General features: G+C 39.7%; 1 protein-coding gene across 1 annotated transcript in view; it reads left to right on the top strand.

Annotated features, from left to right (window-relative positions):
• LOC139226206 (uncharacterized) overlaps positions 1-23,247 on the top strand; it is a 75,726-nt gene extending 52,479 nt beyond the window's left edge. Inside the window, exons 42-82 of the mRNA XM_070856836.1 lie at positions 2,112-2,163; positions 3,933-4,028; positions 6,051-6,263; positions 6,356-6,499; positions 6,586-6,742; positions 6,853-6,880; positions 7,002-7,113; positions 7,885-7,977; positions 8,117-8,180; positions 8,287-8,385; positions 8,547-8,650; positions 8,740-8,878; positions 11,487-11,605; positions 11,718-11,867; positions 13,183-13,353; positions 13,493-13,796; positions 13,906-13,976; positions 14,261-14,348; positions 14,517-14,634; positions 14,725-14,848; positions 14,937-15,073; positions 15,185-15,440; positions 16,221-16,463; positions 16,708-16,884; positions 16,982-17,127; positions 17,217-17,307; positions 17,418-17,807; positions 17,903-18,029; positions 18,131-18,249; positions 18,589-18,785; positions 19,515-19,698; positions 19,797-19,962; positions 20,331-20,455; positions 20,572-20,880; positions 21,056-21,259; positions 21,369-21,494; positions 21,583-21,753; positions 21,860-21,964; positions 22,105-22,200; positions 22,342-22,470; positions 23,103-23,247. Of these exons, the coding sequence (XP_070712937.1) occupies positions 2,112-2,163; positions 3,933-4,028; positions 6,051-6,263; positions 6,356-6,499; positions 6,586-6,742; positions 6,853-6,880; positions 7,002-7,113; positions 7,885-7,977; positions 8,117-8,180; positions 8,287-8,385; positions 8,547-8,650; positions 8,740-8,878; positions 11,487-11,605; positions 11,718-11,867; positions 13,183-13,353; positions 13,493-13,796; positions 13,906-13,976; positions 14,261-14,348; positions 14,517-14,634; positions 14,725-14,848; positions 14,937-15,073; positions 15,185-15,440; positions 16,221-16,463; positions 16,708-16,884; positions 16,982-17,127; positions 17,217-17,307; positions 17,418-17,807; positions 17,903-18,029; positions 18,131-18,249; positions 18,589-18,785; positions 19,515-19,698; positions 19,797-19,962; positions 20,331-20,455; positions 20,572-20,880; positions 21,056-21,259; positions 21,369-21,494; positions 21,583-21,753; positions 21,860-21,964; positions 22,105-22,200; positions 22,342-22,470; positions 23,103-23,126 (5,968 nt within the window). The 3' untranslated portion in view covers positions 23,127-23,247. The remainder of the gene's footprint in view (positions 1-2,111; positions 2,164-3,932; positions 4,029-6,050; positions 6,264-6,355; positions 6,500-6,585; positions 6,743-6,852; positions 6,881-7,001; positions 7,114-7,884; positions 7,978-8,116; positions 8,181-8,286; positions 8,386-8,546; positions 8,651-8,739; positions 8,879-11,486; positions 11,606-11,717; positions 11,868-13,182; positions 13,354-13,492; positions 13,797-13,905; positions 13,977-14,260; positions 14,349-14,516; positions 14,635-14,724; positions 14,849-14,936; positions 15,074-15,184; positions 15,441-16,220; positions 16,464-16,707; positions 16,885-16,981; positions 17,128-17,216; positions 17,308-17,417; positions 17,808-17,902; positions 18,030-18,130; positions 18,250-18,588; positions 18,786-19,514; positions 19,699-19,796; positions 19,963-20,330; positions 20,456-20,571; positions 20,881-21,055; positions 21,260-21,368; positions 21,495-21,582; positions 21,754-21,859; positions 21,965-22,104; positions 22,201-22,341; positions 22,471-23,102) is intronic.
• The last annotated feature ends 3,921 nt before the right edge of the window (positions 23,248-27,168 follow it).

The following is a 27,168-nucleotide window of genomic DNA, read 5'->3' as shown; positions in this document are numbered from 1 at the left end:
AAGGCTCCACTCCAAATGGAATAATCCCTGGACCTCCACATAGTTATACCCGTCATAAACTAATCCCACGTAACTGAGCACAGAGCGCGTCCCACAACCGACAGTAATCCAATGCAGTAATAACCACCCCCCCAGAAATAATCAGGATCAAAAGCCAGACCGCAGAGTTATCTGTTGTCTACCAGACTGATTTAGACGGCCTGTCACCTCGCCTCCCTGTGAATGTGTAATGGAAATGTGAAGCAAATATAGAAAGTTGTTCCAACTAGATCTTATAAAAATTACACAAATCGAGATGCTGCAGTACCAGGCAGTACCAGAGCCACCACATTTTCATATTTTGCTTCTAGACTTCAATTTTTTTGCCTTAACCTAATGTTTCGGTTTCCTCATTTTGCAGCCCTTTGTAACCGTTGTTAAATACTGAGTTATCATAATCTCGCGGATGGTCTCCCTCGAACCACTTCTAGTAATCTCCGTCAGTTTCTCGATGGTTATTCCTAATGAACTGCATACATACAATGCACAAATCCAAAAGCATTTAGCACTATTTTACATTCTTATTTAACTCTTTAGCAAATTATGTCTGTAGTAGGGTTTCTGAAGGTGTGAAAGGGGACACAACTTGTTTACCCACTGTCATTGCGTGCTGTAATTCACATTTTCATATTTTTTTTCAATATTTTACGGAATGAAGCATCTCTAAACAAACACATCTGATCTGAACACATTTTCTCTGGAACATCTCGAACAACATCGCAATTAATTTTTGTCCTAATTTCCTTAGATGTTAATTCGAGTTGCAAATAATCCGGTACAACAATGTTGCAGAGAACACAATTAGACAAATCCTATATTTTTATGTAAAAACACCGCAAATAGTGATATTGGTTCTGGTGCAATCCGACCATTATTTGAGACCCAAGTTGCAGCCTGACAACCGGTACCTGACCTATTAGTCTGCATTTGCTGCTGGTCTCCAATTTCCAGATTTCTTACTCTAGTTACCTTCATCTTTTACGCTCCATCTACAAAGCTCCCCGTTCAGTTAAAAGCAAGTTCAGTATACTGCCACTACTTTATCATGCACACACGTTGGGCTTAAATTATACTAATTACCTATACATCTAATATTCATTTGAAATTAGTAATCAAATGGTAAGCCAATTCAGAATGAAATGTTTTGCATTTCAGACATCACCGCTGAATCACTAACAGAGACAAGTTAGCGCAAGTAACGCTCACTGCTTTATATAACGACCATTCTGGCTGTGTGACAGCGTCAAACCGATCGATTTTTTAAATGACAGACAGATTTATGATTACATAATTCCAATATCTAAAGAGTTACATGCATTTCTACTAATTATAACCCATCCCTGTAAAGATGATATTCGACAACCACATCAGGTCACTGAATCGGGCCAATTGTTGTATTTTCCATATTTGGAGACGACAGCTGCTGAGTCGGCAACATTCTCTTTTAAAAGCAAGTGCAGTGGATGCACTCGGCATCCTCCACTGAGCCAACAGCAAGGTAGGTTGCAATGGGTCCTCTCTCCGACGTTGTGCATTCTTATTAGAGTGGATGTGGTTATTTAATAGAAGCATTAGAATTCTTAATGCTCTAGGAAAAATTACCCTATTGTGAAAAAAACTAAATATTATTTCTATGTAATTGTTATATATAAATGCTGCTGATCCCCATCTATTTCTGATTGTACAAAATTAAAGTTTTACATTATTTTGCCACAAAATTTCCCTAATGCGCTACTCATCGCATCATATTTCACCGTTACCTCTGTATGACTGTGCTGTTCACACTGACTCGAGATTTAATGCTTTTTAAAAACGATCCCAGTGGAGTTGAATTGCGAGAATCGAACAGATTTATCGATGATTAGCTAAGGCAGTTACTAACCGCCCGCGCAGCCGTGTCGGGAGCAGGATGGGGGAGATCTCTGACGGCGCGGTCGAAACGCACTATTGGAGACTACATATCACATAACGAAGTGCCTGTTTAAAGTAAAAAAATGGTCCAATTTCTACATCAATAAAATACGTCGCGCTTTACTTGGTTAATGAAACTCATCGCTTCTCTCTGCTTGCAGCTACTGGCAGCTTCATATGATTCACTACTTCCAGCTACTTGAAGCGAACCAGGTAAGATGAAATAATTACTCTGTCCATGCATGAGATTTTCACGATGAGCTGATTTGATTTGTAAAGGCTTTAAAAACAAATGCCATAATAAACAATAAAGCATACCAATACCGTAAATTGACTGATAACACTGCATTCTATGCATCATCATCATAGGCAGTCCCTCGGAATCGAGGAAGACTTGCTTCCACTGCTGAAGTGAGCTCTTTGGTGGCTGAACAATCCAATATGAGAGCCACAGACTCTGTCACAGGTGGGACAGACAGTCGCCAAGGGAAGGGGTGGGTGGGACTGGTTTGCCGCCCGCTCCTTCTGCTGCCTGCGCTTGACCTCTTCATGCTCTCGGCGTTGAGACTCGAAGTGCTCAATGCCCTCTCGGATGCACTTTCTCCACTTAGGACGGTCTTTGGCCAGGGACTCCCAGGTGTCAGTGGTGATGTCGCACTTTATCAGGGTGGCTTTGAGGGTGTCCTTGTAATGTTTCCGCTGCCCACCTTTGGCTCGTTTGACATGAAGGAGCTCCGCATAGAGCACTTGCTTTGGGAGTCTCACGTCTGGCATGCAAACTATGTGGCCTGCCCAGCAAAGCTGATCGAGTGTGGTCAGTGCTTCAATGCTGGGGATGTTAGCCTCGACGAGGACACTGATGTTGGTGCATGTCCTCCCAGGGGATTTGCAGGATCTTGTGGAGATATTGTTGGTGGTATTTTTCCAGCGACTTGAGGTGTCTTCTGTACATCGTCCATGCCTCTGATCCGTACAGGAGGGCGGGTATTACTACAGCCCTGTAGACCATCAGCTTAGTGGTAGGTTTGAGGACCTGGTCTTCGAACACTCTTTTCCTCAGGCGACCGAAGGCTACACTGGCGCACTGGAGGCGGTGTTGAATCTCCGCATCGATGTCTGCTTTTGTTGATAAGAGGCTCCCGAGGTATGGGAAATGATCCAAGTTGTCGAGGGCCACACCGTGGATCTTGATGACTGGGGGGCAGTGCTGTGCGGTGCAGACAGGCTGCTGGAGGACCTTTGTCTTATGGATGTTAAGCATAAGGCCCATGCTTTCATATGCCTCAGTAAATACATTGATTATATCCTGGAGTTCAGCCTCAGAATGTGCACAGAGACAGGCGTCGACCACATACTGTAGTTCAATGACAGAGGTTGGGGTGATCTTGAACCTGGCCTGGAGGTGGCGTAGGTTAAACAGCTTCCCACTGGTTCTGTAGTTTAGTTCCAATCCAGCGGGGAGCTTGTTGACTGTGAGGTGGAGCATGGCAGCGAGGAAGATTGAGAAGAGGATTGGGGCGATGACGCAGCCCTGTTTGTCCCCAGTCCGGACGTGGATTGGGTCTGTAATGGAGCCATTGGTAAGGATCACGGTTTGGATGTCGTCGTGGAGCAGGCGAAGGATGTTGACAAACTTTTGGGGGCACCCGAAATGGAGGAGGATGCTCCTTAGACCCTCGTGGTTGACAGTATCAAAGGCCTTTGTAAAGTCGAAAAAGGCCATGTATAAGGGCTGGCGTTGTTCCCTGCATTTTCCTGCAGCTGTCGCGCTACAAAGATCATGTCCGTTGTGCCCCGTAGGAGACAAAATTTGCACTGTGACTCGGGGAGGAGTTCCTCGGCTACAGGGAGAAGATGATTGAGGAGGACTCTAGCGACAACAGATGATGGCTGTCAGCCAGCATAAAAATGGAAATATTCTAAAGATCTTTCACTAAATTAAATCTTATTGAATAATTCAAAAATTAATTTCTTTTTTGAAGAGTACAACTGAACACTTGGATGTACCTGAACAGGCTTATAAAGATATTCTTGCAAATATAGACATTTTGCACACAAATCAGAAACTGTGCGTGCTCGTAACTCCTTCTTGTACTCTGGAAAAGCATTCTTGCTAACACAAGTTGTCATCAAGCGCCACTCAAAGAGCAACTGTGTAATTGTATGAAGAAGGCACTGCAGATACCACTGGTGTTTCTGAAGATAATACTAATATGTAACATGGCAGTACATCATACAGGCTGGTTAGCAGGTGTTGCATAAAAAAGCAATCTAGCCGGCATTACAACAATTTACTCAAATATGATACTTCCATTATTTGCGCTGTATACTATATTCTCAGCTAATGATCAGTAGCTATTTGACTTAAGTGTTGTAATTCAAACTCTCGAAAATATTTCAAATGCTATCCAATTCGTATATGAAGATCCTGATGTGTGAAATATGCAGAACAATAGCATTGTCTTTAATGACGTGGTCCTTTAATGATGGCCAACATTGTGAGTTTTTAACACGTAGTGTTTGATTTGCTTTCTTCCACGAATATGCAAAACAACAAATAGAAACATAGAAACATAGAAATTTACAGCGCTGAAGGAGGCCATTTCGGTGCATCATGTCTACGCCGTCCGACAAAGAGCCCTTGGTCAGCAGCCCTAAAGGTTACATATAAACCTATGAACAACGACGGAACAACAAAGAGCACCCAGTCCAACCAGTCCATCTCACACAACTGCAACACCCCTTATACTGAAACATTCTACACTCCACCCCAACCGGAGCCATGTGATCTCCTGGGAGAGGCAAAAATCAGATAAAAACCCAGGCCAATTTAGGGAGAAAAAAATCTGGGAAAAATCCTCTCTGATCCATCCAAGCGATCAAAATTAGCCCAGGAGATCACCCTGGCCGTATTCTATTCCCTACAGTACTTACCATTATATCTGCACTGTCTAACAAAAGGTCATCCAGTCTAATCCCAATTACCAGCTTTAGGTCCATAACCCTGCAGGTTACGGCACTTTAAATGTCCATTCAACTATCTCTTAAAAGTAGTGAGGGTTTCTGCATCCATCACTCTTCCAGGCAGCGAGTTCCAGATCCCCACAACCCTTTGCGTAAAGAAGCCCCCCCTCAAATCCCCTCTAAACCTTCCACCAACCACCATAGAACTATGCCCCCTCGCAATAGACCCCTCCACCACTGGAAATAGGCCCTTACTATCCACTATGTCCAGGCCCCTCAATATTTTGTACACCTCAATAAGGTCTCCTCTCAACCTCCTCTGTTCCAATATTGTTGCAAAACAAGTATTCTACATTTATCTTATCTCTTCTGGCGAGATCAACAAGAAATGTGTTAGGCTGCAATTAATACTGAGGCTACAGAGCTTATACTCGTGGAGTCTAATGCTCGATGCTTAGAAGGCAGCCCCACCGTATATTGCTGCTGCGCCCAGCCCGACCACAGCTGCTGGCCCGAGACCAGTATCTGCAGAGTACAATGTTAAGTCATACTGCCTCAATTTAGCAACGAGTGTGCATTCACGTCTAACTTTATGAGAACACTGAAACACGATTAAAAAAATGATGGGGGGAAATTTCTAACCCATTCCCCATCACAAAATCCCCATGTCACTTAAATCACTGTAAGATTTTATCTTCAGTGCTCCAACCGGAAGTCTATATCAAGTTTTAATCTGTGGGTGTCTGGGCACTTTTAACATCTGGCTTCAACCTCACGTGCTGTGAATCCTACTAGAGATAATTTAACATTTCTTGTTTTACTGCAGTTGGCAGACAGGTTGGAAACCTAACTCTCAGTGTCACTTTCGCGTGGAAATTGCTTTGCATCGGCGCGTTAAGTGGTGTCAGAATTGTACACACAAAGCGCAGGCACCGACAAAAAGCCCATCCGGTCTTTGCGCGGACAGGTAACGCAGTGGTTAAAAAAAGTAAAACATGATTTTAAGTTGTTATCCTTTTGCAATGCAAGGTGGACACGCGGATATACGAGGTAGTTAAATTTTACATTTTATTACTATTGGGCTGAAATTCCTTTAAAAAAATTTTCGAGACGCTGTTTTACTGTTTTCACAGTAAACTGCAACCATGAGCTCGGATGCGGAAATGTCGGTTTTTGGGCTGGCGGCACCCTTTCTGCGAAAGCCGGAGAAAGAACGAATTGAAGCCCAAAACCGACCCTTCGAAGCTAAAATTGCGTGCTACTGCGTCGATCCGAAGAATGAGTTCACAAAAGGCTCAATCAAGAGCAAGGAAGGTGGCAAAGTGATCGTCGAGACCTTGGAAAAACAGGCACGTGCTTTAAAACGTTAATCTTAGAAACATTGAGCTGGGGACTATTTTTTAAAAAAAGAATCCAAAAAGATCTGTTGATTATTTTGCAGACACTAACTCTTAAAGAAGACCAAGTCTTCCCAATGAACCCTCCAAAATTCGATAAAATCGAGGACATGGCCATGATGACCCACCTGAGCGAACCAGCAGTGCTGTTTAACCTCAAAGAGCGTTATGCAGCCTGGATGATCTATGTAAGTCAGAGGAGTAAAAACAGAAATACTACTTAATGTATGAGGATTTTGCAGAATTCTAAAGCATTTCCATTCTTTCCCTTTAGACCTACTCTGGGCTGTTCTGTGTCACTGTAAACCCCTACAAGTGGTTGCCAGTGTACAATCCCGAGGTCGTGACTGGTTACAGAGGCAAGAAGCGTCAAGAGGTTCCTCCCCACATCTTCTCCATCTCTGACACTGCTTATCAGGCCATGTCAACCGGTAAACTAGAGACTTTACTCAGATTTAATGAAAGAGTATTAATGCAGTAATCCACTTCTAGTTTGCCATGTCATCAACTTAAATTGAAACATTTTTTTTTCTGTCCACAGACCGTGAAAATCAGTCCATTCTGATCACGTAAGATTTTTAAATTCTCACATACATATTTAACACCTGGAATAAAGATTATTTTAATATATATTTTTTAAATACTCCTCTTTGGATTTCCTTCATTGGTCCCCTTTCTACCACCAACCAGCGGAGAATCTGGTGCCGGAAAGACTGTGAACACGAAACGTGTCATCCAGTACTTTGCATCAGTTGCAGCCAGTGGTGATGCCAAGAAAAAAGAACAATCTGGCATGCTGAAGGTAAATCAACATGTTCTGTTGTAAAGACATGGTTAAGCTAAAGAAAGTCTAGGTTCAGTTATAAAATGAGAGAAAATACCATACTAGCAATGTGACAATGTCATATGGTTATAATTCGCATGTCCCAGAACATCAGCAGCAATTTAGTACATCAGAAGCGTATAAACGTGGATGAAATTATACCGTGATCTTTGCTTTACATTTTACAAAGAATTACTTTGAAATTACAGCATGGAAACAAGCCATTTGGGTCTAACTCAGCTATTTTGGTGGTCATCATCCACACGAGGAGTAGTCGTAATCCCATGTGTCCTCTCTGTTCCAATATCCTTTTCTTCAACCACCTACCTAACTGATTGCTTTGCAATTTTATTCTTAACTGTTGACATGGTGTCTGCTTCAATCATTAACTCTGGTAGTGTTAATAATGAAATATACAAAAATAATGAAATATAAAAAAATACCACAGCTTCACAGCCCTCTTAAGTAAAAAAAAAAGTTTCTCCTCTCTGCATACAAGAGATTTAGAACTGTCGTACGTCTAGATCCCCTCATTCTAGACCACTCAACTGCATTATTTGCCGCATCTCTCGACAATTTTAAACATCTCTATCAAATCACTCTGTAATCACCTTTTTTCTAACAAAAAACAGACCTGATTTTTCTTCTTTGCCTTTCTTCATACCAATTAAACATTATTGATGTGTGTTTGTTTCTTTTATCCAATGAATTAGTTGTTTCATTATTAACACTTGCCATGTGTACTTCTAGGGCACCCTGGAGGATCAAATCATCCAGGCTAACCCTCTGCTGGAAGCTTTTGGTAATGCCAAGACAATGAGAAATGACAACTCATCTCGCTTCGTAAGTGTTTGAGCAGCACTTTACCTACAGGGAATAAACTGCCAAAAATAACTAAACATATACATAATACTTACTCAGTTTCTGAGACACTGCTCAAGTAATTCAGCTAACCAACATTTTTAAAAATTCTAATTCTAAGGGTAAATTCATTAGGATTCACTTTGGAACCACAGGAAAACTGTCCTCCGCTGATATTGAAACTTGTAAGTATTTATCTAGCTCAGATGTATAAATTTAACAAATGAAATGCTGCAATTAATTTATTGGGGAGAGCAATATTCTTAACTATCTATGATGCTCCCAAAACAGATTTACTGGAGAAGTCCAGAGTGACATTCCAACTGAAAGCTGAAAGAAGCTATCACATTTTCTATCAGGTTACGTGCAACAAAAAGCCAGAACTTATTGGTAAGAGATCTTGACATTAACGTTCTTGAAATTTCCACTAATTGTCATTTTATGTTTTTTATTAATTATTATATTTCAAACGCATGTGTTATGAATTAGAAATGCTTTAAAAAAAATCACCCATCTCTACACTGCAGTCTAAATCTATTGTTTGGTTTCAGAAATGTTGCTCATTAGCACCAACCCCTACGATTTTCACTTTGTTAGCCAGGGTGAGATTGTTGTAGCCAGTATCGACGATGCTGATGAACTGATGGCTACTGATGTAAGTTAGATCTCTATGGCTGTGAATTTAATGTTACAGCAATTGTTCGCACAACTCTAATGTTACTGATTGATCCTATTGGTCCCTAGGAAGCCATCGACATTTTGGGCTTCACGTCTGAAGAGAAAACAGGTATCTATAAACTCACTGGTGCAGTAATGCACTATGGTAACCTAAAGTTCAAGCAGAAGCAACGAGAGGAACAAGCTGAGCCTGATGGCACTGAAGGTAACATAAAAACAATTTCATTTGTTCAGAATATTGTAAAGCATCAATGATATAACCATTTTTTCACTCCAAAATTTAGGCTAAGTACACAATTCTTTGTAAGGTAAATTCGCATAAGTAGAAGAATGTGATGGAAATTAGTTCGTCAATGTGTTTACCTTGACTAGTTCTTTTATTAATGCATGGATAATAGAACACAGTCCTGTCCTCTGTTTGGTGGACTGACTGTTTGCTCTATCTGTACTGTTGGTGCATACCACTGGCGCCCCCCGCCCCCCATGTGCATCCTTTCCATTAGCTCCTGAAACTCTGCCTGTAGGACTTCAACACTTTCCCTACCTATATCGGTGGTTCCAACATGCAAAACAACTTCTGGCTGGCCCCCTTCCCCTTGCTGAATGTACTGCATACATTCAGTGATATCCTTTGCCCTGGCACTAGGGAAGCAATACACCATTCAGGACTTACATCTGCGGTTGCGGAAACGACTGTCTATCTCCTGACCATCGAATCCCCTTGTGCAGCTGAGTCTCCGATGGTGCTGTGAATTTGCTTCTGACTGCACTCCCCCGAGGTGTCATCACCCTCACTGGTATTTAACAGTGAACATCAGATTGTGAGTGCCAGGCTCCCAGGGGATTCCTGCACTGTGTGTCTGTTCCTCCTTATCTGTAAGGTGGTCACCCACTCCCTCTCCCCCGAACTCTCTGTAGCTGCGGGGTGACCACCTCCTGAAACATGATATCCACAAAACTCTTAGCTAGCCGCATGCACTGTAGTGATGCCAGCCACCCCTCAAGTTTAGAAACTCTCAGCTCAAGCTCAAGCAGTTGGCAGAACTTTCTACATTTGTGGTTTTCTAGGACACATGAGGTATTCTGGAGTTCCCACATGGCACAGGATGTGCATGCAATGGATTTGTATAGATTAGCAGCTAACATGAAAGGGAACCCAAAAGTATTTTATAAGCATATAAATAGTAAAGGGTAGTCAGAGAAGGGGTGGGACAGATTCGGGACCAAAAAGGAGATCTTCTTGTGGAGGCAAAGGGCATCGCTGAGGTACTAAATGAGTACTTTGCATCTGTCTTCACTAAAGAAGAAGATGCTGCCAAAAGCACAGTAAAGGAAGAGGTGGTAGAGAAATTGGATGGGATAAAAATAGATAAAGAGGAGGTACTTAAAAGGTTGGCAGCGATCAAAGTAGAAAAGTCACTCGGTCTAGATGGGATGCATTCTAGATTGCAGAGAGAATTAAAGATAGGCTGGGGGATTGCAAATGTTACACCCCTATTCAATAAAAGGGAAAGGGATAAGTCCACCAACTACAGGTCAGTCAGCCTAACATTGTTGGTGGGGAAACTTTTAGAGACAATAATCCAAGACAAAATTAATTGTCATTTGGAAAAATATGGCTTAATAAATGACAACCAGCATAGATTTGTTAAAGGTGAATCGTGTTTAACGAACTTGATTGAAGGCAGTGCGGTTGATGTTGTGTATATGGACTTTCAAAAGGCGTTTGTTAAAGTACCACATCATTGACTTGTTTGCAGAAATGAACCCCACAGGATTAAAGGGACATTGTCAGGGTAGATATAAAATTGGCTAAAGGACAAACAGCAGAGAGTAGTGGTTAATGGTTGTTTTCTAACTGGAGGGTAGTGTACACTGACATCCCCAGGGATTGGCATTAAGACCACTGCTCTTTGTTTTATATATATGTTAATGACCTGGACTTGGGTATACAGGGCATCATTTCAAAGTTTGCGGAAATGTGGTAAATAGTGAGGAGGAAAGTAACAGATTTCAGGAGGACATAGATAGACACTGAGCTGATGAAATTTAACACAGATAAGTGTGAAGTTATATATTTTGGGAGGGTGAATGAGAAGAGGCAATATAAACAAAATGGTGCAATTTTAAAGGGGACGCAGCAACAGAGTGATCTGGAGATGTATGTACGCAAATCTTTGAAGGTGGCAGGACAAGTTGAGAAATCTGTTGAAAATGCATACGAGATCCTTAGCTTTATAAACAGAGCCATAAAATAAATAAGCAAGGCCGTTATGCTAAACCTTTTATAAATCACTGGTTAGCCCCCAGCTGGAATACTGTGTCCAATTCTGGGCACCACATTTTAGGATGGATGTTAAGGCCTTCGAGTGGATGCGAAGGAGATTTACTAGGATAGTTCCAGGGATGCGGGACTTCAGTTATGTGGAGAGTCTAGAGAAATGTTTTTTTTCTTCTCCTTAGAGCAGAGAATGTTAAGGGGAGATTTGATAGAGGTGGTCAAAATCATGAAGGCTCAGTAACCAAAGGACACAGATTTAAGGTAATTGGCAAAAGAACCAGAGTTGAGATGAGAACTGCTTTTTACATAGCAAATTTTATGATCTGGAATGCACTGTCTGAAAGGTGATGGAAGAAGAATTGCATAGATATGGGAAAGGGAAAAATTCGCCAGGCCATGGTGAAAGGGCAGGTCAGTGGGACTAATTGGATAGCTCTTTAAAATAGCCGGCACAAGCATGATGGGCAGAATGGCCTTCTTCTGTGCTGTATAATTCTATGAATCTATGATTGAGCTATTTTTCTCCTTTTAGTTGCTGACAAGACTGCTTACTTGATGGGCCTCAACTCTGCTGATTTGCTCAAAGCTTTGTGTTACCCACGAGTAAAGGTCGGCAATGAATACGTGACGAAAGGCCAAACGGTACAGCAGGTAATGCATTCACCTCTGATTCTAAAGAGAGATTCTTGTAAAATTGGTTATTAAGATTTAACTGAAACCATGGATGCACATTCTCTCACTGATACACACTTTGTCTTGGTAGGTAAACAACGCTGTTGGTGCCCTTGCAAAATCAGTCTATGAAAAAATGTTCTTGTGGATGGTGATACGTATCAATCAACAATTGGACACAAAACAGCCCAGGCAGTATTTTATTGGTGTGCTGGACATTGCTGGCTTTGAAATTTTTGATGTGAGAGACAAAACATTACTTTTAGGAATATCTAACCTAAATCTATTTTGATGATACTATTTGATCTTTTGTAGATGGGGAGTCAAGACCTAGTGTATTCTTCAAGTAACAAGGTTAGAGGGTGGGGGTAATTGGATCAGAGTACCCTAATGCAACTTAGTCCTCAGTTTAAAGTAATACATCTGTTCTTACTTTTATATTTTCATCATAAATTTCTATGTTTACATTTATAATGAAAACTGCCTGTGTAAGCTTACCATGCTGTAATTACATCCTCCTGCCACTAGTGCCATTTTAGTTTCTCCACTTCGTACAAGAGAGTAATTGGTGTTAGTCATGGCTCAGTGGCAGCACGCACCTCTGAGTCAGAAGGTTGTGGGTTCAAGACCCATTCCAGAGACATTGAGCACAAAAATCTAGGCTGACACTTCAGTACAGAACTGAGGGAGCCTCCGCTGTGTGGTCAGAGGTGCTGTCTTTCAGATGAGATGTTCACTCAGGTGGATATAAAAGATCCCAGTTCACTTTTTAAAGAAGAGCTGGGGAATTTTCCTGGTGTCCCGGCCAATAATTATCCCTCATCCAACATCACTAAAACAGATTATCTGATCATTGTTATTTGTGGGACCTTGCAGTGTAGAAATTGTTTGCCTTGTTGCCTACATTTCAACAGCAACTACATTCAAAAGTACTAAATATGCTGTAAAGTACTTTGTAACATCCTGAGGCCATGAAAGGTGCTATATAAATGCAAGTTTTTAAAAATTTACATGATGCCAAGGTTACATAGGCAGTTTTCATTATAAAAGTGGAAATAGGAATTTATAATGTAAAACATTGACAGATTGTGCAGCAGACGTACTATTTTTAATATATTACGACTCAATCTTTGTCAAAACCAAGAGCAGACTTCAGATAAAGCAAGGTTAGATGGCAAGGAATAATTGGACCTGCTGCCCACATGTAATTCAGTCTGCATTCTGTTGTTATTTATATATCCATTATAAATGTGTCTGTTCACAATTATAATGGAACCTCAAGCCCAATAATTGCACCATCTTACCAGTGGTGGCACTGCAGCACCTCTACTGGGGCAGAGTGTCATTTCAGAGTGTTAAACTTACGTGGCCAATTTCCATTTAAGTGTGGATATATGAATTTGAAATGGGAAAAATGGACAGGACTTACTCACAGATATAAAAAAAATAATGTAGATACAGATGGTGTTTACCTTCTCTATAAATTTAGTTTAACAACATGAACAATCCAATGATCCAATGATTAAATGACACTTTAAATTGCTCTATATATTCAGTACAACAGCTTGGAACAGTTATGTATCAACTTCACTAACGAGAAACTGCAGCAATTCTTCAACCACCACATGTTCGTTCTGGAACAAGAAGAGTACAAGAAGGAAGGAATTGAATGGGAATTCATTGACTTTGGTATGGATCTGGCTGCTTGCATTGAACTCATTGAAAAAGTAAGGAATCAAAATGTGTTATATATAAGAATTTATGCTAAGAATGGGCACATAATATGTTTGTAACTGTCATATATGTTTATAATTGAATGAAAGTCCGATACACTTTCCTCCAATAAATGCATATTTTAATTAATAGCCCTTGGGGATCTTCTCCATTCTGGAAGAGGAGTGCATGTTTCCCAAGGCTTCAGATACTACTTTCAAGAATAAATTATATGACCAACATCTTGGAAAGACAAGCAACTTCCAGAAACCTAAGCCTGTCAAGGGAAAGGCTGAGGCTCACTTTGCCTTGATCCACTATGCTGGCATTGTGGATTATAATATCACTGGTTGGCTGGACAAGAATAAGGACCCACTGAATGAAACTGTTATTGGGCTCTACCAGAAGGCTTCCCTGAAACTCTTGCAAACACTTTACAGTGGTCATAGCGCGGAAGGTATGGTTTGATCTACTCATAACCATTTTATTAATTTAGAAAATATTTTGACAAACCGCTAGTATTTGTCCATTTTTCAATTACTAATTGCTGAAAATATTCTTTGCAGCTGAAACTGCTGGCAAGAAGGGAGGCAAAAAGAAGGGTTCATCTTTCCAGACTGTGTCTGCTCTGTTTAGGGTATGTTTTTTTAATATATCAGGACTGCAAGTTTTAGTTATGGGTGAAAACGTACACAGATTCTCAGTGTTTTGCAACTGTAATTGAAAAGTAGAATGGAGCTTCACTCTTGGGAACCTTCTATAACTTTCCCAGGCTGGGTACAGTGTTCATTACAATCAAAAAAAAGATTCAAGCTCAGACTGATTAACCATTGATTAGAATGGCATTACAAATTTATAACAACATTGTATCCGCGTCATGGAAATGCTAGTAAAATAATTAAGATATGTTGTCTTCTACAGGAAAATCTGAACAAACTGATGACTAACTTGAGGAGCACTCATCCACATTTCGTGCGTTGTTTAATTCCCAATGAGACAAAGACTCCAGGTAATTCAAGTAAAACACATTTTATAATAAAATTCAGCATTTCCTTTCATTTTCCCGGATCGTTTTTTACTCATTAATGAATATCCAATCAATTTGATTTTTTAGAACTAAAACAAAACAAAAAATAAAATGTGTGAATTATTCTTCATCATTCATTTCATATCCTAGGTACCATGGATAATCACCTAGTCATGCACCAGCTCAGATGCAATGGTGTGCTTGAAGGAATTAGAATCTGTAGAAAGGGATTTCCAAGCAGGATTCTATATGGTGACTTTAAGCAAAGGTAAGGAGTTATGTAAATGGACTATACTTGAATGAAAATTAGCATAAAGTTTTACTTTTTAAAAAATTTCTCAAACATTAAACTGAACAGATACAGGATTCTGAATGCAAGTGCAATTCCTGAAGGACAGTTCATCGACAGCAGGAAGGCATCTGAAAAACTCTTGGCTTCCATCGAACTTGATCGTACCCAGTATAAGTTTGGTCATACTAAGGTAAGATGCTATTTTATAATTATGTCTGTCATTTTATAGTGCGGCGATGAGACTTTGTTACCATCTGAAGCTATTAATTCCATTAAAGGTGTTTTTCAAAGCTGGTCTGCTGGGTTATCTTGAGGAGTTGAGAGACGACAAGTTGGCAGAACTTGTTACCCGCACACAAGCCGTCTGCCGCGGATTTCTCATGAGAGTTGAATTCAAGATGATGATGGAGAGAAGGTAAAATGAACTTGCATATACCCTAGTATGCTTCGTTTTAAGCAATAGAAAATGAAGAAAGGTATGTGTTGATATTGTTTGTACAATTCTCTTTGCAACTGTTTCCTCCAGGGAGGCCGTCTTTACCCTGCAGTACAATTTCCGTTCATTCATGAACGTCAAGCATTGGCCATGGATGAAACTGTTCTTCAAGATCAAACCTCTTCTAAAGAGCGCCGAATCTGAAAAGGAAATGCAGAATATGAAAGAGGAGTTTGAAAAAACTAAGGAGTTGCTAGCCAAATCTGAAGCACGAAGGAAGGAATTGGAGGAGAAAATGGTGACTCTGGTACAGGAAAAGAATGACCTGCTTATTCAAGTACAGTCGGTATGCTTTGTTAGATAAATTATTGCACATACTTTTATATAAGTCATGGAACGGGTTGTTTGATAAAATAATTCAGCGCAGACACTGTTAGTTAAAGAGTTCACCTTTACTTGTTGAATTTAACGAGCAATTAAACCTCCACTGTTTTTCATTGAAACTTTGCGCTCATTAAGAAGGATATCAAATAATTTTGCCCATTATTGACACACATTGCAAGCATCAATGAATAATCCCTTTTACTCTGCTCCAACCATTTGCCTTGAAGCTAACTTGAGAAGTATGTTTCACTTCTCACACCAGCCATCCTTATAACTTCTTTGAAAGAAGTTGCCAGTTTATGCCAAATTATGGTTATTTATTTGCTGAGACTTGTGGCCAATAGGAATGGTTGAAACTGCCAAACACATTTCACATAGAACCCATAAAGATGGTAGCATGAAGGTCATTTCATTCCAATAGTCTGGGTGGTATGGAACTTAAACCTCAGAGGTGAAGCTTAGGTATTGGTCCATAATTTTACTTTAATATCACTGGTTATGATGAGTCAATAAAAAATGCTCCAAATAATCCAATAATAAGGATTGGAAATCAGAGAATAATTATGCCATAAATCATTGGCATAATTAACTTTATCTGAAACATTATTCCTATTTCAAGGTCTTTCATAAATTAGTGACATTTTGCTTCAGTTTTGGTACGGTGAAATTTACATTTATCAGGATTCTTTTACATTTATTCTTGTTTTTGAAACGCAGTAAGAATGCATATTTTGTCTGTCAGGAAAGCGAAACTCTGGCAGATGCTGAAGAAAGATGCGAGGGGCTCATTAAAAACAAAATTCAGCTCGAGGCTAAACTTAAAGAATCAAATGAAAGGCTAGAGGATGAAGAAGAAACAAATGCTGAGCTCACGGCCAAAAAGAGAAAATTGGAAGATGAGTGCTCAGAACTGAAGAAAGATATTGATGACCTGGAGCTCACATTAGCCAAAGTTGAAAAGGAGAAACATGCTACAGAAAACAAGGTATCATCAGGCATAGATTTAAAATAATTATTTGCAGATCCCACAGGCAAGTAAACTGATCATGCAATAACACTTAGTGCCATATTATTTTAATGTTTCAGAATATATAGTGATAATAATGACATTTTTATAAAATGGCAAAATGCATAAGGCATTTTCCTGCTCCTGTGAAAAAATAATTCACTCATCTGAGTAATGCTACACAGCGTAAATGTGAATTTTACATATTCTTTTGTGCAAACAGGTCAAGAATCTTACGGAAGAAATGGCCAGCCTTGATGAAAGCATTATCAAGTTAACCAAGGAAAAGAAAGCCCTACAAGAGGCCCACCAGCAGACTTTGGATGATTTACAGGCTGAGGAAGACAAAGTCAACACATTGACCAAAGCCAAGGCAAAGCTGGAACAGCAAGTTGATGATGTAAGTGTCCATTAAAATGAAATATCATTCTATCCTAAAACTTTCTTCCTGAACTCACTTTGAATATGTGCACTTGCTTTTAATCTATGCATATCAGCTTGAAGGGTCTCTGGAACAAGAGAAGAAGCTTCGCATGGATCTTGAAAGGGCCAAGAGAAAACTTGAAGGTGATCTGAAACTATCTCAAGAATCAATAATGGATTTGGAAAACGACAAGCAGCAAATCGACGAGAAGCTGAAAAAGTGAGAATAATTAATATTGTTGCTTTGAACTGCTGCACTGTATCATTTTTCTGCCCGCATTTATTTAAATGAATCTATTTGTATTTCAGAAAGGAGTTTGAAATTAGCCACCTTTTAAGCAAGATTGAGGATGAGCAGGTCCTTGGCATTCAGCTGCAAAAGAAAATCAAAGAGCTTCAGGCAAGTCACAATATAAAAACAAAGTTTAGAGGATTTTGAGCAATGTATGTGTCATGCACAATTACATAATGCAGATTGCAAAGGTAAAGGTATGTAAATATATATTTTAGGCTCGCATTGAGGAGCTTGAGGAAGAAATTGAAGCTGAACGTGCCTCTCGTGCTAAGGCTGAGAAACAGAGAGCTGATCTTGCTCGGGAACTTGAAGAGATCAGTGAGCGACTAGAAGAAGCTGGAGGTGCAACTGCAGTACAGATTGAAATGAACAAGAAACGTGAAACAGAATTTCAGAAAATGCGCCGCGATCTGGAAGAATCTACCCTGCAGCATGAAGCCACAGCTGCTGCTCTTCGTAAGAAGCAGGCTGATAGTGTTGCAGAACTTGGGGAACAAATCGATAACCTGCAACGTGTGAAACAGAAACTAGAGAAGGAGAAGAGTGAGTTGAAGATGGAAATTGATGACGTCGCCAGTAACATGGAATCTGTATCTAAATCTAAGGCAAGTTCTGAAAACCTTTTTAATGTTGGTTGCATTAAGAAATTATCAAGTTCTTTACTTTAATAAGTTAACCTGTCATGACTGTTTCCTTAAAGGCTAATTTTGAGAAGCTTTGTCGTGCCCTAGAGGACCAACTTAGTGAAACTAGGTCGAAGAATGATGAGCACATACGCATGGTTAATGATCTGTCAACCCAGAAAGCTCGTCTGCAAACTGAAAATGGTAATAGTTGGCATGACATTAGAATTTCTAACAGTTTCATGTTGGCTTTTGTGCCACGTTTTTAAAATCTAAGTTGCAGTCAATCCTTAATTTATTTCTAGGTGAATTTGCACGCCAACTGGAAGAGAAGGATTCACTGATTTCTCAACTAACAAGAGGAAAGCAAGCATTCACTCAACAGACTGAAGAGTTAAAGAGACAACTGGAAGAAGAAATGAAGGTATTTACCTTTGCAGGCAATCTGAGTGTGATGCTCACGAACTGAAGTAGTGAACTGCTTAAAAATGTCCCAGGTTTTGTGCAGAAAGCTTTGGCCTATATTGTTCTGTTCAGCTGATTAACAAGCAAGAATCTTGATAAAAATAGGGATGCATAGTAATGCAGTGTGCATTATCTGACTACATTGACTTTTGCATTAGTGTTAATATATTACGTTGGATGGATTGCACTGCATTCATTTTCCAGTTCGAGTTATGGTAATTCTTAAATACCATTTGTAAATTCTAAGATCATTTTAATATTTACACATCATTTTCTCTTATCTGTATCTTGTTTAAAGGCTAAGAATGCCTTGGCACATGCTCTTCAATCTTCCCGCCATGACTGTGATTTGCTCCGTGAGCAATATGAAGAGGAACAGGAGGCAAAGACTGAGCTCCAGCGTGGCATGTCCAAGGCCAACAGTGAAGTTGCTCAGTGGCGAACGAAATACGAAACTGATGCAATCCAGCGTACAGAGGAATTGGAAGATGCTAAGTGCGTTCTGATCGCCACATTCATTTCTTCACATAGAATTTACAATACAAAAGCAGTCTATTCAGCCCAACTGATCTATGCTGGTGTTTTTGTGTTCCACTCGAGACTCCTACCACCCTATCTTATCTAACCCTATCTGCATCTCCTTCAATTCCTTTCTCCCTCAAGTATTTATCTAGCTTCTATGTCATTTGCCTCAACTACTCCCAGTGGTAGTGAGCTCCACATTCTAAGTACTCACTGGCTAAAGAAGGTTCTCCTGATTTTCCTATTAGATTTATTGTTGGTTATCTTATATTTATGGCTCCTTATGGACTTCCCACGTGAAAACATCTTATCTACGTCTAGCCTATCAAACGTCTTCATAATTTTAAAGACCTCTATTAGGTCTGTCCTTGGCCTTATTTCTAGAGAAAAGAGCTCCAGCCTGCTTAATCTTTCCTGATAGTTATAACCTCTCAGTTCTGGTATTACCCTTGTAAATCTTTTTTCCATCTTCTCCAGTGCCTCTAAATAGTTTAATAATATGGAGACTAGAACTTTGCACAGTACTCAAGTGTGGCCTAATCAAGGTTCTATACAAGTTTATCATCGCTCTGCTTTTCAATTACTATTCCACTGGAAATGAAAGCCAGTGCTTTTGTTTTTTGATTACATGTATTTATCCATTATTTCTCCACAATTTTGCCATATTTCAAATTTGCATACTTTTGTATTATTATTTTCCAGGAAAAAACTTGCCCAGCGACTCCAAGAGGCTGAGGATCAAATCGAGGCAGTGAATTCCAAATGTGCCTCACTGGAAAAGACCAAACAGAGATTGCAAAATGAAGTTGAAGATCTAATGATCGATGTTGAGAGAGCTAATGCTGCTGCAGCCATTCTTGATAAGAAACAGAAGAACTTTGATAAGGTATAAATCAGATCTCTAAATCCGAGTAGGAGTGTTAAAAAAATGATTCTTTTCACCCCTGGATCAATGACAGCCTTTTGGCTCTTGTGTGCTGACAGATTCTGGCAGACTGGAAGCAGAAGTATGAGGAATGCCAGTCTGAATTGGAGGCATCTCAGAAGGAATCTCGTTCTTTAAGTACTGAACTCTTCAAAATGAAGAATGCTTATGAGGAATCATTGGACCAACTTGAAACACTTAAACGAGAGAACAAGAATCTTCAACGTGTGTTATTTTTCAAACTTATAGCATTCTTTTAGTTTTGTGTGCTCTGGCCTCTTGCGTATCCCTGATTTTAATCATTTCACCATTGGTGGCCGCTGCGCCTCCAGCTGCCTAGGCCCTAAGCTCTGTAATTCCACCCCTAAACCTCTGTCCCCTCTCCTTTAAGACACTGCTTAAAACGTACCTTTTTGAGCAAGCTTCTCATCATTTGTCCTGATATCTCCTTATATGGCTGGGTGTCAAAGTTTGTGTGACAAATGTTCCTATGAAGGTACTTAGAACATTTTACTACCTTAAGGGCACTATAAAATGCAAATTGTTGTTTTTGTAGCAAAAGTGGCTTCACTGTCGAATGTATCTTTAAACAGAGGAGATCTCCGATTTGACTGAACAACTTGGAGAAAGTGGTAAGGCACTGCATGAATTGGAAAAGGCTAAGAAACTAGCTGAGGCAGAAAAGAGTGAAATCCAGAGTGCTTTAGAAGAAGCAGAGGTACGTTAAAATAATGGTTATGATTATACCGTTTCTAACAATTTTGAAAGTGAGTTAAACACACAGCATCCAAGACTTTTGCTTAAAACAAAAGCATATTTTTTTTCCCAATATAGGCAACCCTTGAACATGAAGAAAGCAAGTTTCTTCGTATCCAGCTCGAATTAAATCAAATAAAATCAGAAATTGACAGAAAAATTGCTGAGAAAGATGAAGAAATTGAACAAATTAAGAGGAACAATCAGAGAATTGTGGACACTCTGCAGACTTCTTTGGAGGCAGAGGTCAGAAGTCGGAATGATGCTCTGAGACTCAAAAAGAAAATGGAAGGCGATCTGAACGAAATGGAGATTCAATTGAGTCATGCAAACCGCCAGGCTACAGAAGCCCTGAAGCATCTCAGGAACATACAGGCTCAACTTAAGGTATGGGCAACATAATGTAGTTGTCCGCTATATTCCTTCATATACTTGAAATAAATATTAAAATTTTATTAAATGTCCTCCATAGGTGTTAAATCATTATTTGAAGAATTAACTAGTGGTCTCACAAGGTGGAAGCAATTGCAATTTAACAAAAAACTCTCTTTACACTCTTAAGGATGCACAGATACAGATAGATGAAATTTTGAGGAGCAATGAAGACCTGAAAGAGCAACTGGCTATGTCTGAACGCAGAAGCAACCTCCAGCAGGCTGAAATAGAAGAACTGAGAGCATCTCTGGAACAGACAGAAAGAGCTCGCAAGCTGGCTGAACAAGAACTTATCGATGCCAGTGAACGTGTGCAACTTCTTCATTCTCAGGTAATTTGCTGCTGGCAGATTTGAACAACGTCGTCCAGAAGTGTTATGCCCCAATAAATGATTGATACTTTGCTCATATAACCGAGAATCATTGTTTCATTTTTAATAGAATACCAATCTCATCAATACCAAAAAGAAGCTTGAATCTGATATCTCCCACCTTCAGTCTGAAGTCGAGGATGCCATTCAGGAGGCACGGAATGCTGACGAGAAGGCAAAGAAGTCAATCACAGATGTAAGTTTTATATTCAAAGTTGCCAATAACACTTAGCTATTGCTTACCAATTTATATAATTGAATATATCACGCTTAATTATGATAAGGCTGCTATGATGGCAGAAGAGTTGAAGAAGGAGCAGGATACAAGTGCCCATCTTGAGAGAATGAAGAAAAACCTTGATCAAACGGTGAAGGACCTGCAACACCGTCTGGATGAGGCTGAGCAGCTGGCCCTGAAAGGAGGAAAGAAACAGATCCAGAAACTGGAAGCCCGGGTATGTGATAATACTGAACCATGAATCACTTGCCTAAATAGAAATACAAAAATTAGCAGCATTGACTTTGCTTGAAAATATGACTGTTTATATTCTCCTACCTTAGGTACGTGAACTGGAAAGTGAATTTGAAGCTGAGCAGAAGCGTAGTGCAGATGCTGTCAAAGGTGCTCGCAAATTTGAAAGACGGGTCAAGGAGCTTTCCTATCAGGTATGGAATTCAAATTTCAAATGACATTTTAAATACAGTACAGTAAAAAGGTATCATCAATTGTTGACATTTTGTATTTTTGCTTACAAGGTACTAGATACGGACTAGAGTTACGTGTTCTTTTCTTCTATTTTTAACAGTCTGATGAAGATAGGAAGAATCTCCTGAGACTGCAGGATTTGGTTGACAAATTACAACTGAAGGTTAAAGCCTACAAAAGGCAATCCGAGGAGTCTGTAAGTGATGGTATTTATTTGAAATAATTTGATGTTCAGTTATGTCCGCTGGAAACGTTTCAGTGCAGTGTCCATTTCAAGAATTTAATGTTGCATTTGAATATTTATGCATAATCTTCACTGTTTTTCACATAATTCCAGGAGGAACAGGCTAACGTTCATCTATCCAAGTTCAGAAAGGTACAACACGAACTTGAGGAGGCTGAGGAACGCGCTGACATCGCGGAATCCCAGGTCAACAAACTCCGGGCTAAAAGCCGTGATATCAAGGTAAACGTGTTGTTTTAAATGTGGTTACCTATATTGTCACACAAGGTAATCTGAAGCCCACAATTCTGATGCAGATCAATTGATCCTAATTGTGGATATTAATCAGCTGGTAGCTTCAGCTTAGGTTCCAGCTAGGCAGAACTGCATTTAAATTGCCTGGCTTCTGCCTGACTGTAACTGTAACAGTATTGTCCAGGGGCGAACTGTTGGCATGCCTGGACACTGGCAAGGGCAGAGCCTTTTCATCTAAAAGTTCAAAATTTAAAAGTTTAGAAAGTGGGTAGGGCAAAATCCCCACTCCATAAACATTTAAGTGGGATTTTGAGCATTTTGTAAACAAGATTTGACAATGCACTAGATTTAAACTATGTGGTTTCAAACTGAAGTTGTGTGAGTCTACCTCTTTTAGGGAGTCTCACTCTGGTATCAGGTTGGCCTCTGACACTGAATTTATACTGCTAATTTAGCATTACTGTGCAGCAGAAATTGTTTTGTACTGTAAATACACCCGCAGTTGTAAATAGTGCTTTTCCAGAAATTGAAGTAATATCCATACAAGAATACAAACATTTTTAATATAGTTTATTAACTGGATTTTGTTTCTTAAATTAAAAAAAAAGTTTGTTTTACAGAAGGTAGTGCAAGCTGAAGAGTAATTGCAAGCTTGAAGAGTTCACAGAAGAAATTCACAGAATGTGCATTTCTTTGTAACTTATTTTTGTATATTATGTTAGACTTGTAAGTTATGTGTTAGTAATAAAGAAAGCATCAACTTCTTGAGATTGGTCATGTCTTAATTTCTTTAGTAATGATAAAAATGTAGAAAAAAAACAAAGATAAGTCTGCCTTTACAAGAGTGACTACACTCCAAAAGTATTTCATTAGCTGTAAAGCACTTTGAGATATCCGATGGTTGTGAAAGGTGCTATGCAAATGCAAGTCTTTTATATAATCAGAAGTATATTAAAAGTTAAAATGATATGTAAGCCAATTATTTTGTTCTCATTTTACTTTTAATCTTTTATTCGCAAATACAATAATCATTACTGTTGCTGAGCTATATAAATAAGCTCGCTTGATAACTCCATTATTTATCCAGTGAATAGCTGAGCTAGATAGATAAGGAGATTGGCACGTTAGATGCTGAGTTAACTGCTTTCAGCCATGCAGTGGGAAGGTTGCTATAATTATCTAGTGAGGGTTGGAAGAGTAGACAGCAACCAGTGCCGCTCACCTTCACCAGCACAGTTGCAGTGGGCTAAATGACATTCTTCCTGCTAAAATTGTAAGAACCTATGATCCTCTCAGCTAGGATATGGCCTCTTAGTGATGCCCTCGCCTATCTTGCTCTCCACAACCTTCCCCAAGTGACCACTCCTTGAGTGTAAGCCTAGAAAATGAATATAGACCTAATATTTATCATGATCAGATTGTCTTAAGGTAATGACAGTATTATGTGCATAATCAAACATGATTTCTTAAGTTAGTTGTATACATCGAATCATACAGTACAGAAGGAGGCCATTTGACATATCGTCCCTGTGTCAGGTCTTTAAAAAAGCTATCCAATTAGTCCCACTCCCTTGCTCTTTCCCTATGACCCTGCAAATTTTCCTTTTCATGTATATATCTAATTTCCTTTTGAAAATTACTGTTGAATCTGCTTCCATCATCTTTTCAGGCAATGCATTCCAGATCATAACAACTTGATTGTAAATGAGATTGTAAATGCATAGATTAGAGTTTCGGCAATAGTGAGGGTGGTCAGACTGGAGGCAATTAATGTTTCCAAGGTAAAAGGAGAAGCTTTGGATGTGGGAAGAAAAACAATCCCCAGATCAACCAATACATCAAGCTGCCGAACTATTCGACTTAGCCTGAAATGGAATTCGGGTTAAGAGGCAAGACACAAAGGAACTGACAGAAGCCAAAAATAAGTTTCAGTTTTGCCTATAGTTGGGGGATTTTCAACCATTCAAGACTTAATGTCAGTTGAGTTGAGAAATAGCCTTGGAATCAAGAAAGGATGCAGAAAAATAAATCTATTATCAGCATACATATGGAGGCTGAACCCATACTTCCAGATGATGGCGCTAAGGCGTTGCATTATAGAGGGTACTACAAATTGAGGCATACACCAGTAAAGACTGTTCAGGCAAAGGAGCAATTACCATTTAAATATATTCAATGTTGTCTTTGAGACAAATGTAGATGGAAACAAAATCTAATTCCTAGATGGCTGCTGTCTTTGGTAAAGTAGAATGAATAGTCTTCTCATTTTTCAGGGATTTCAAACTGGATTTCCAATTGTTCCTAAATTAATAGCTATGGCAGACCCCAATGACATGGCCAATGGTCATTGCTTGTATTCATCACGCATTAGAACTGCTAGCAGCTTTTACTGAATGAATTAGAAAGAATTGAAGGATTTTGGTTTGATGTTGGTGATCATATGTCTGAAGATGAAATTATCCTTTTTCTGCACTAAATGGCTTAAAGCATCCCATATCTGCTCGTCCAAGTGAACATGTTTGGCAGGCTACCAGAATCCAAGATAAAATGGAATGTATCTGAGGCTATAACATTTGATCCGCTCAATAATGAACCCTTTTTATGCACCAAATGCAGGCACATAAATATTGTAATAAATTATTTATCAAAGCTAATAGTGCCCATCTATTGGAATCCTTAGAGGCATTTCTGCAATGAACTTCTCTCTTCCTATGAAAGAAATATTTAACTCAACAATATAAGTTAAGTAATTAAATACAGAGTGAATAAATAGTTGCTGAAGCTTTCAGAATCTGGGTAGCTTTTTTCCATTTAACACCCTTTTAAACCATCTGGGGTTTTTTTTGACCTAGGGTGAAAGCAGGCCCTAAATGGGTGCAGTGCTAATAAGACGAGCCTGTTTGAAAGTCCCAATTTAGCACTCAATTTGGCCATGCTGATTACCATAATTTGAACGTGCCTGGAGGTGCTAAACAGACACCTGCAGTGCTGATTAGAAGCAATTTTCATACAGCAGTATATGTGGGCTCCTTGCACCCACTTCCACTGAATGTGTGGAGTGCACTGGCTGGCATACTGCTGCACGTTGCAGGATGGCTCGGGGACGGAGAGAGAGGGTGCACAGGTTCATGGATGCAGCATTGAAGGTACTGGTGGATGAGGTCCAGAGGAGGAGGGATGTCATATACCTGCAGGGGGCAAGGACACCACCTCGCTCTCCTGTGGGTACTGCTCTGCCCGGCCTCACCATGTGCTCCCATTCCTTGTCTAGACTTAGGGGGAACCCGAGCAAGATTTCCATTACCAAGCATTCCCTTTCTCCAAGTGGAGAAGCACCGCACTCACTCTTTTTACGGGAAGTCCTCAGAGAATTTCCGGAATATATGTTGCTTGAGTGTCGATGAAGTCATGACAAAGTGTCCAGAAAGTCTCCCGACATGTTTCAGAGGTCCTCTTCACAGCTCCAGCACCGTGAATATGAAATTGTGAGTATTCCTTTAAGTAGCACTTGGAATCTACATCAGCACCATGTTTACTCCCAAGCAGCTGGTCGCTGATAGGAGAGGGCATTAGGACAAGCATTAGCCACCAAAATGCCTTGCAGCCTCTTTAATGAGCACTGCTGTTTAACAAGCCTCCGGGTGGCCGTTCCTTATATGGCTTCAACTCCTTTACCAAAATGGTGTCTTGCCCTAAACACGGGTTAAACTGGTGTTTCAGCTTAAGACCGTAGCTTGACCATGACGTTACCTCTTTAACGCCTAAAGTATTTGGTGAAAGTTGCCCGCTCCATCTTTTAAAAAACATTTATCTAGGAATTTCCCTGGACAGAGGAAAGCTAAACACACATGCATACACTCACAGCTTAGCATAGCAGCTCTCCACATTTCCCCTACTCACAATTAATTTTCACCAAAGAGCCGAATGGGCATTTTCTTTACTGCCTTAATGTATAAGAAAGTTTCTGAAGTTAAGGTGATGGTGTCTAATGCACTGTTGAGGCTATAGGATGACCACCACAATAACAAGAGCATATGTGTGGTCACGGATGAAAAACAGCCATTTTAAGTGCTTTTAATTTATGGCATCTAATTGTATCTTGCATAGTGCCAATGCTTTTACCTCTATTATCTTGCTGTATATATATTGGCCTTAAATTTGCCATCATTCTGCCTTTGAAGCTGACAACAAGTTCGGGATGTGGCGCATGTGCAGGCACATGTGGAAATCCGCAGTTGTGGTCTGTCAATTTACGATTGCCCAGAGGCTTTGCTTCATTGTTCAGCTCTTCATTGAAACCAACGTGCTGGTGAAGATTTGGGCTAATTGCCCACTTACTATGAACTAATATTATTTTGAATTTTTAAGTCTTGTGCAAGCAGGCGCAGGGATTCTGTTTGCATGTCCCAGATATTTAATTAGGGGACTGGAAGGAAGGTTTTGAAACTCTTGCAGGCATTTTACCTACCAGGAAGGGCTCCAAGAAAGAGGTTTGCGTTTACTCAATTCTATTTCACTTTTTAAAAACTTGAATGACTGTTTATAAAATATTTTGTTCACATTTATATGACTTTTAAAAATAATTGTACCAGAAATATATGAATTTTAAAAATATTGATAACATTTATATGGTTATAAAATGTTCACACCCATATGACTTTGTAATAAATTTTGGTTGCCATTCAT

Source organism: Pristiophorus japonicus, chromosome 16, assembly GCF_044704955.1.
Source record: "Pristiophorus japonicus isolate sPriJap1 chromosome 16, sPriJap1.hap1, whole genome shotgun sequence".
Classification (NCBI taxonomy): domain Eukaryota; kingdom Metazoa; phylum Chordata; class Chondrichthyes; family Pristiophoridae; genus Pristiophorus; species Pristiophorus japonicus.
Note: the sequence above shows the minus strand (reverse complement) of the source record. Positions and strands in the feature narration are given on the sequence as shown.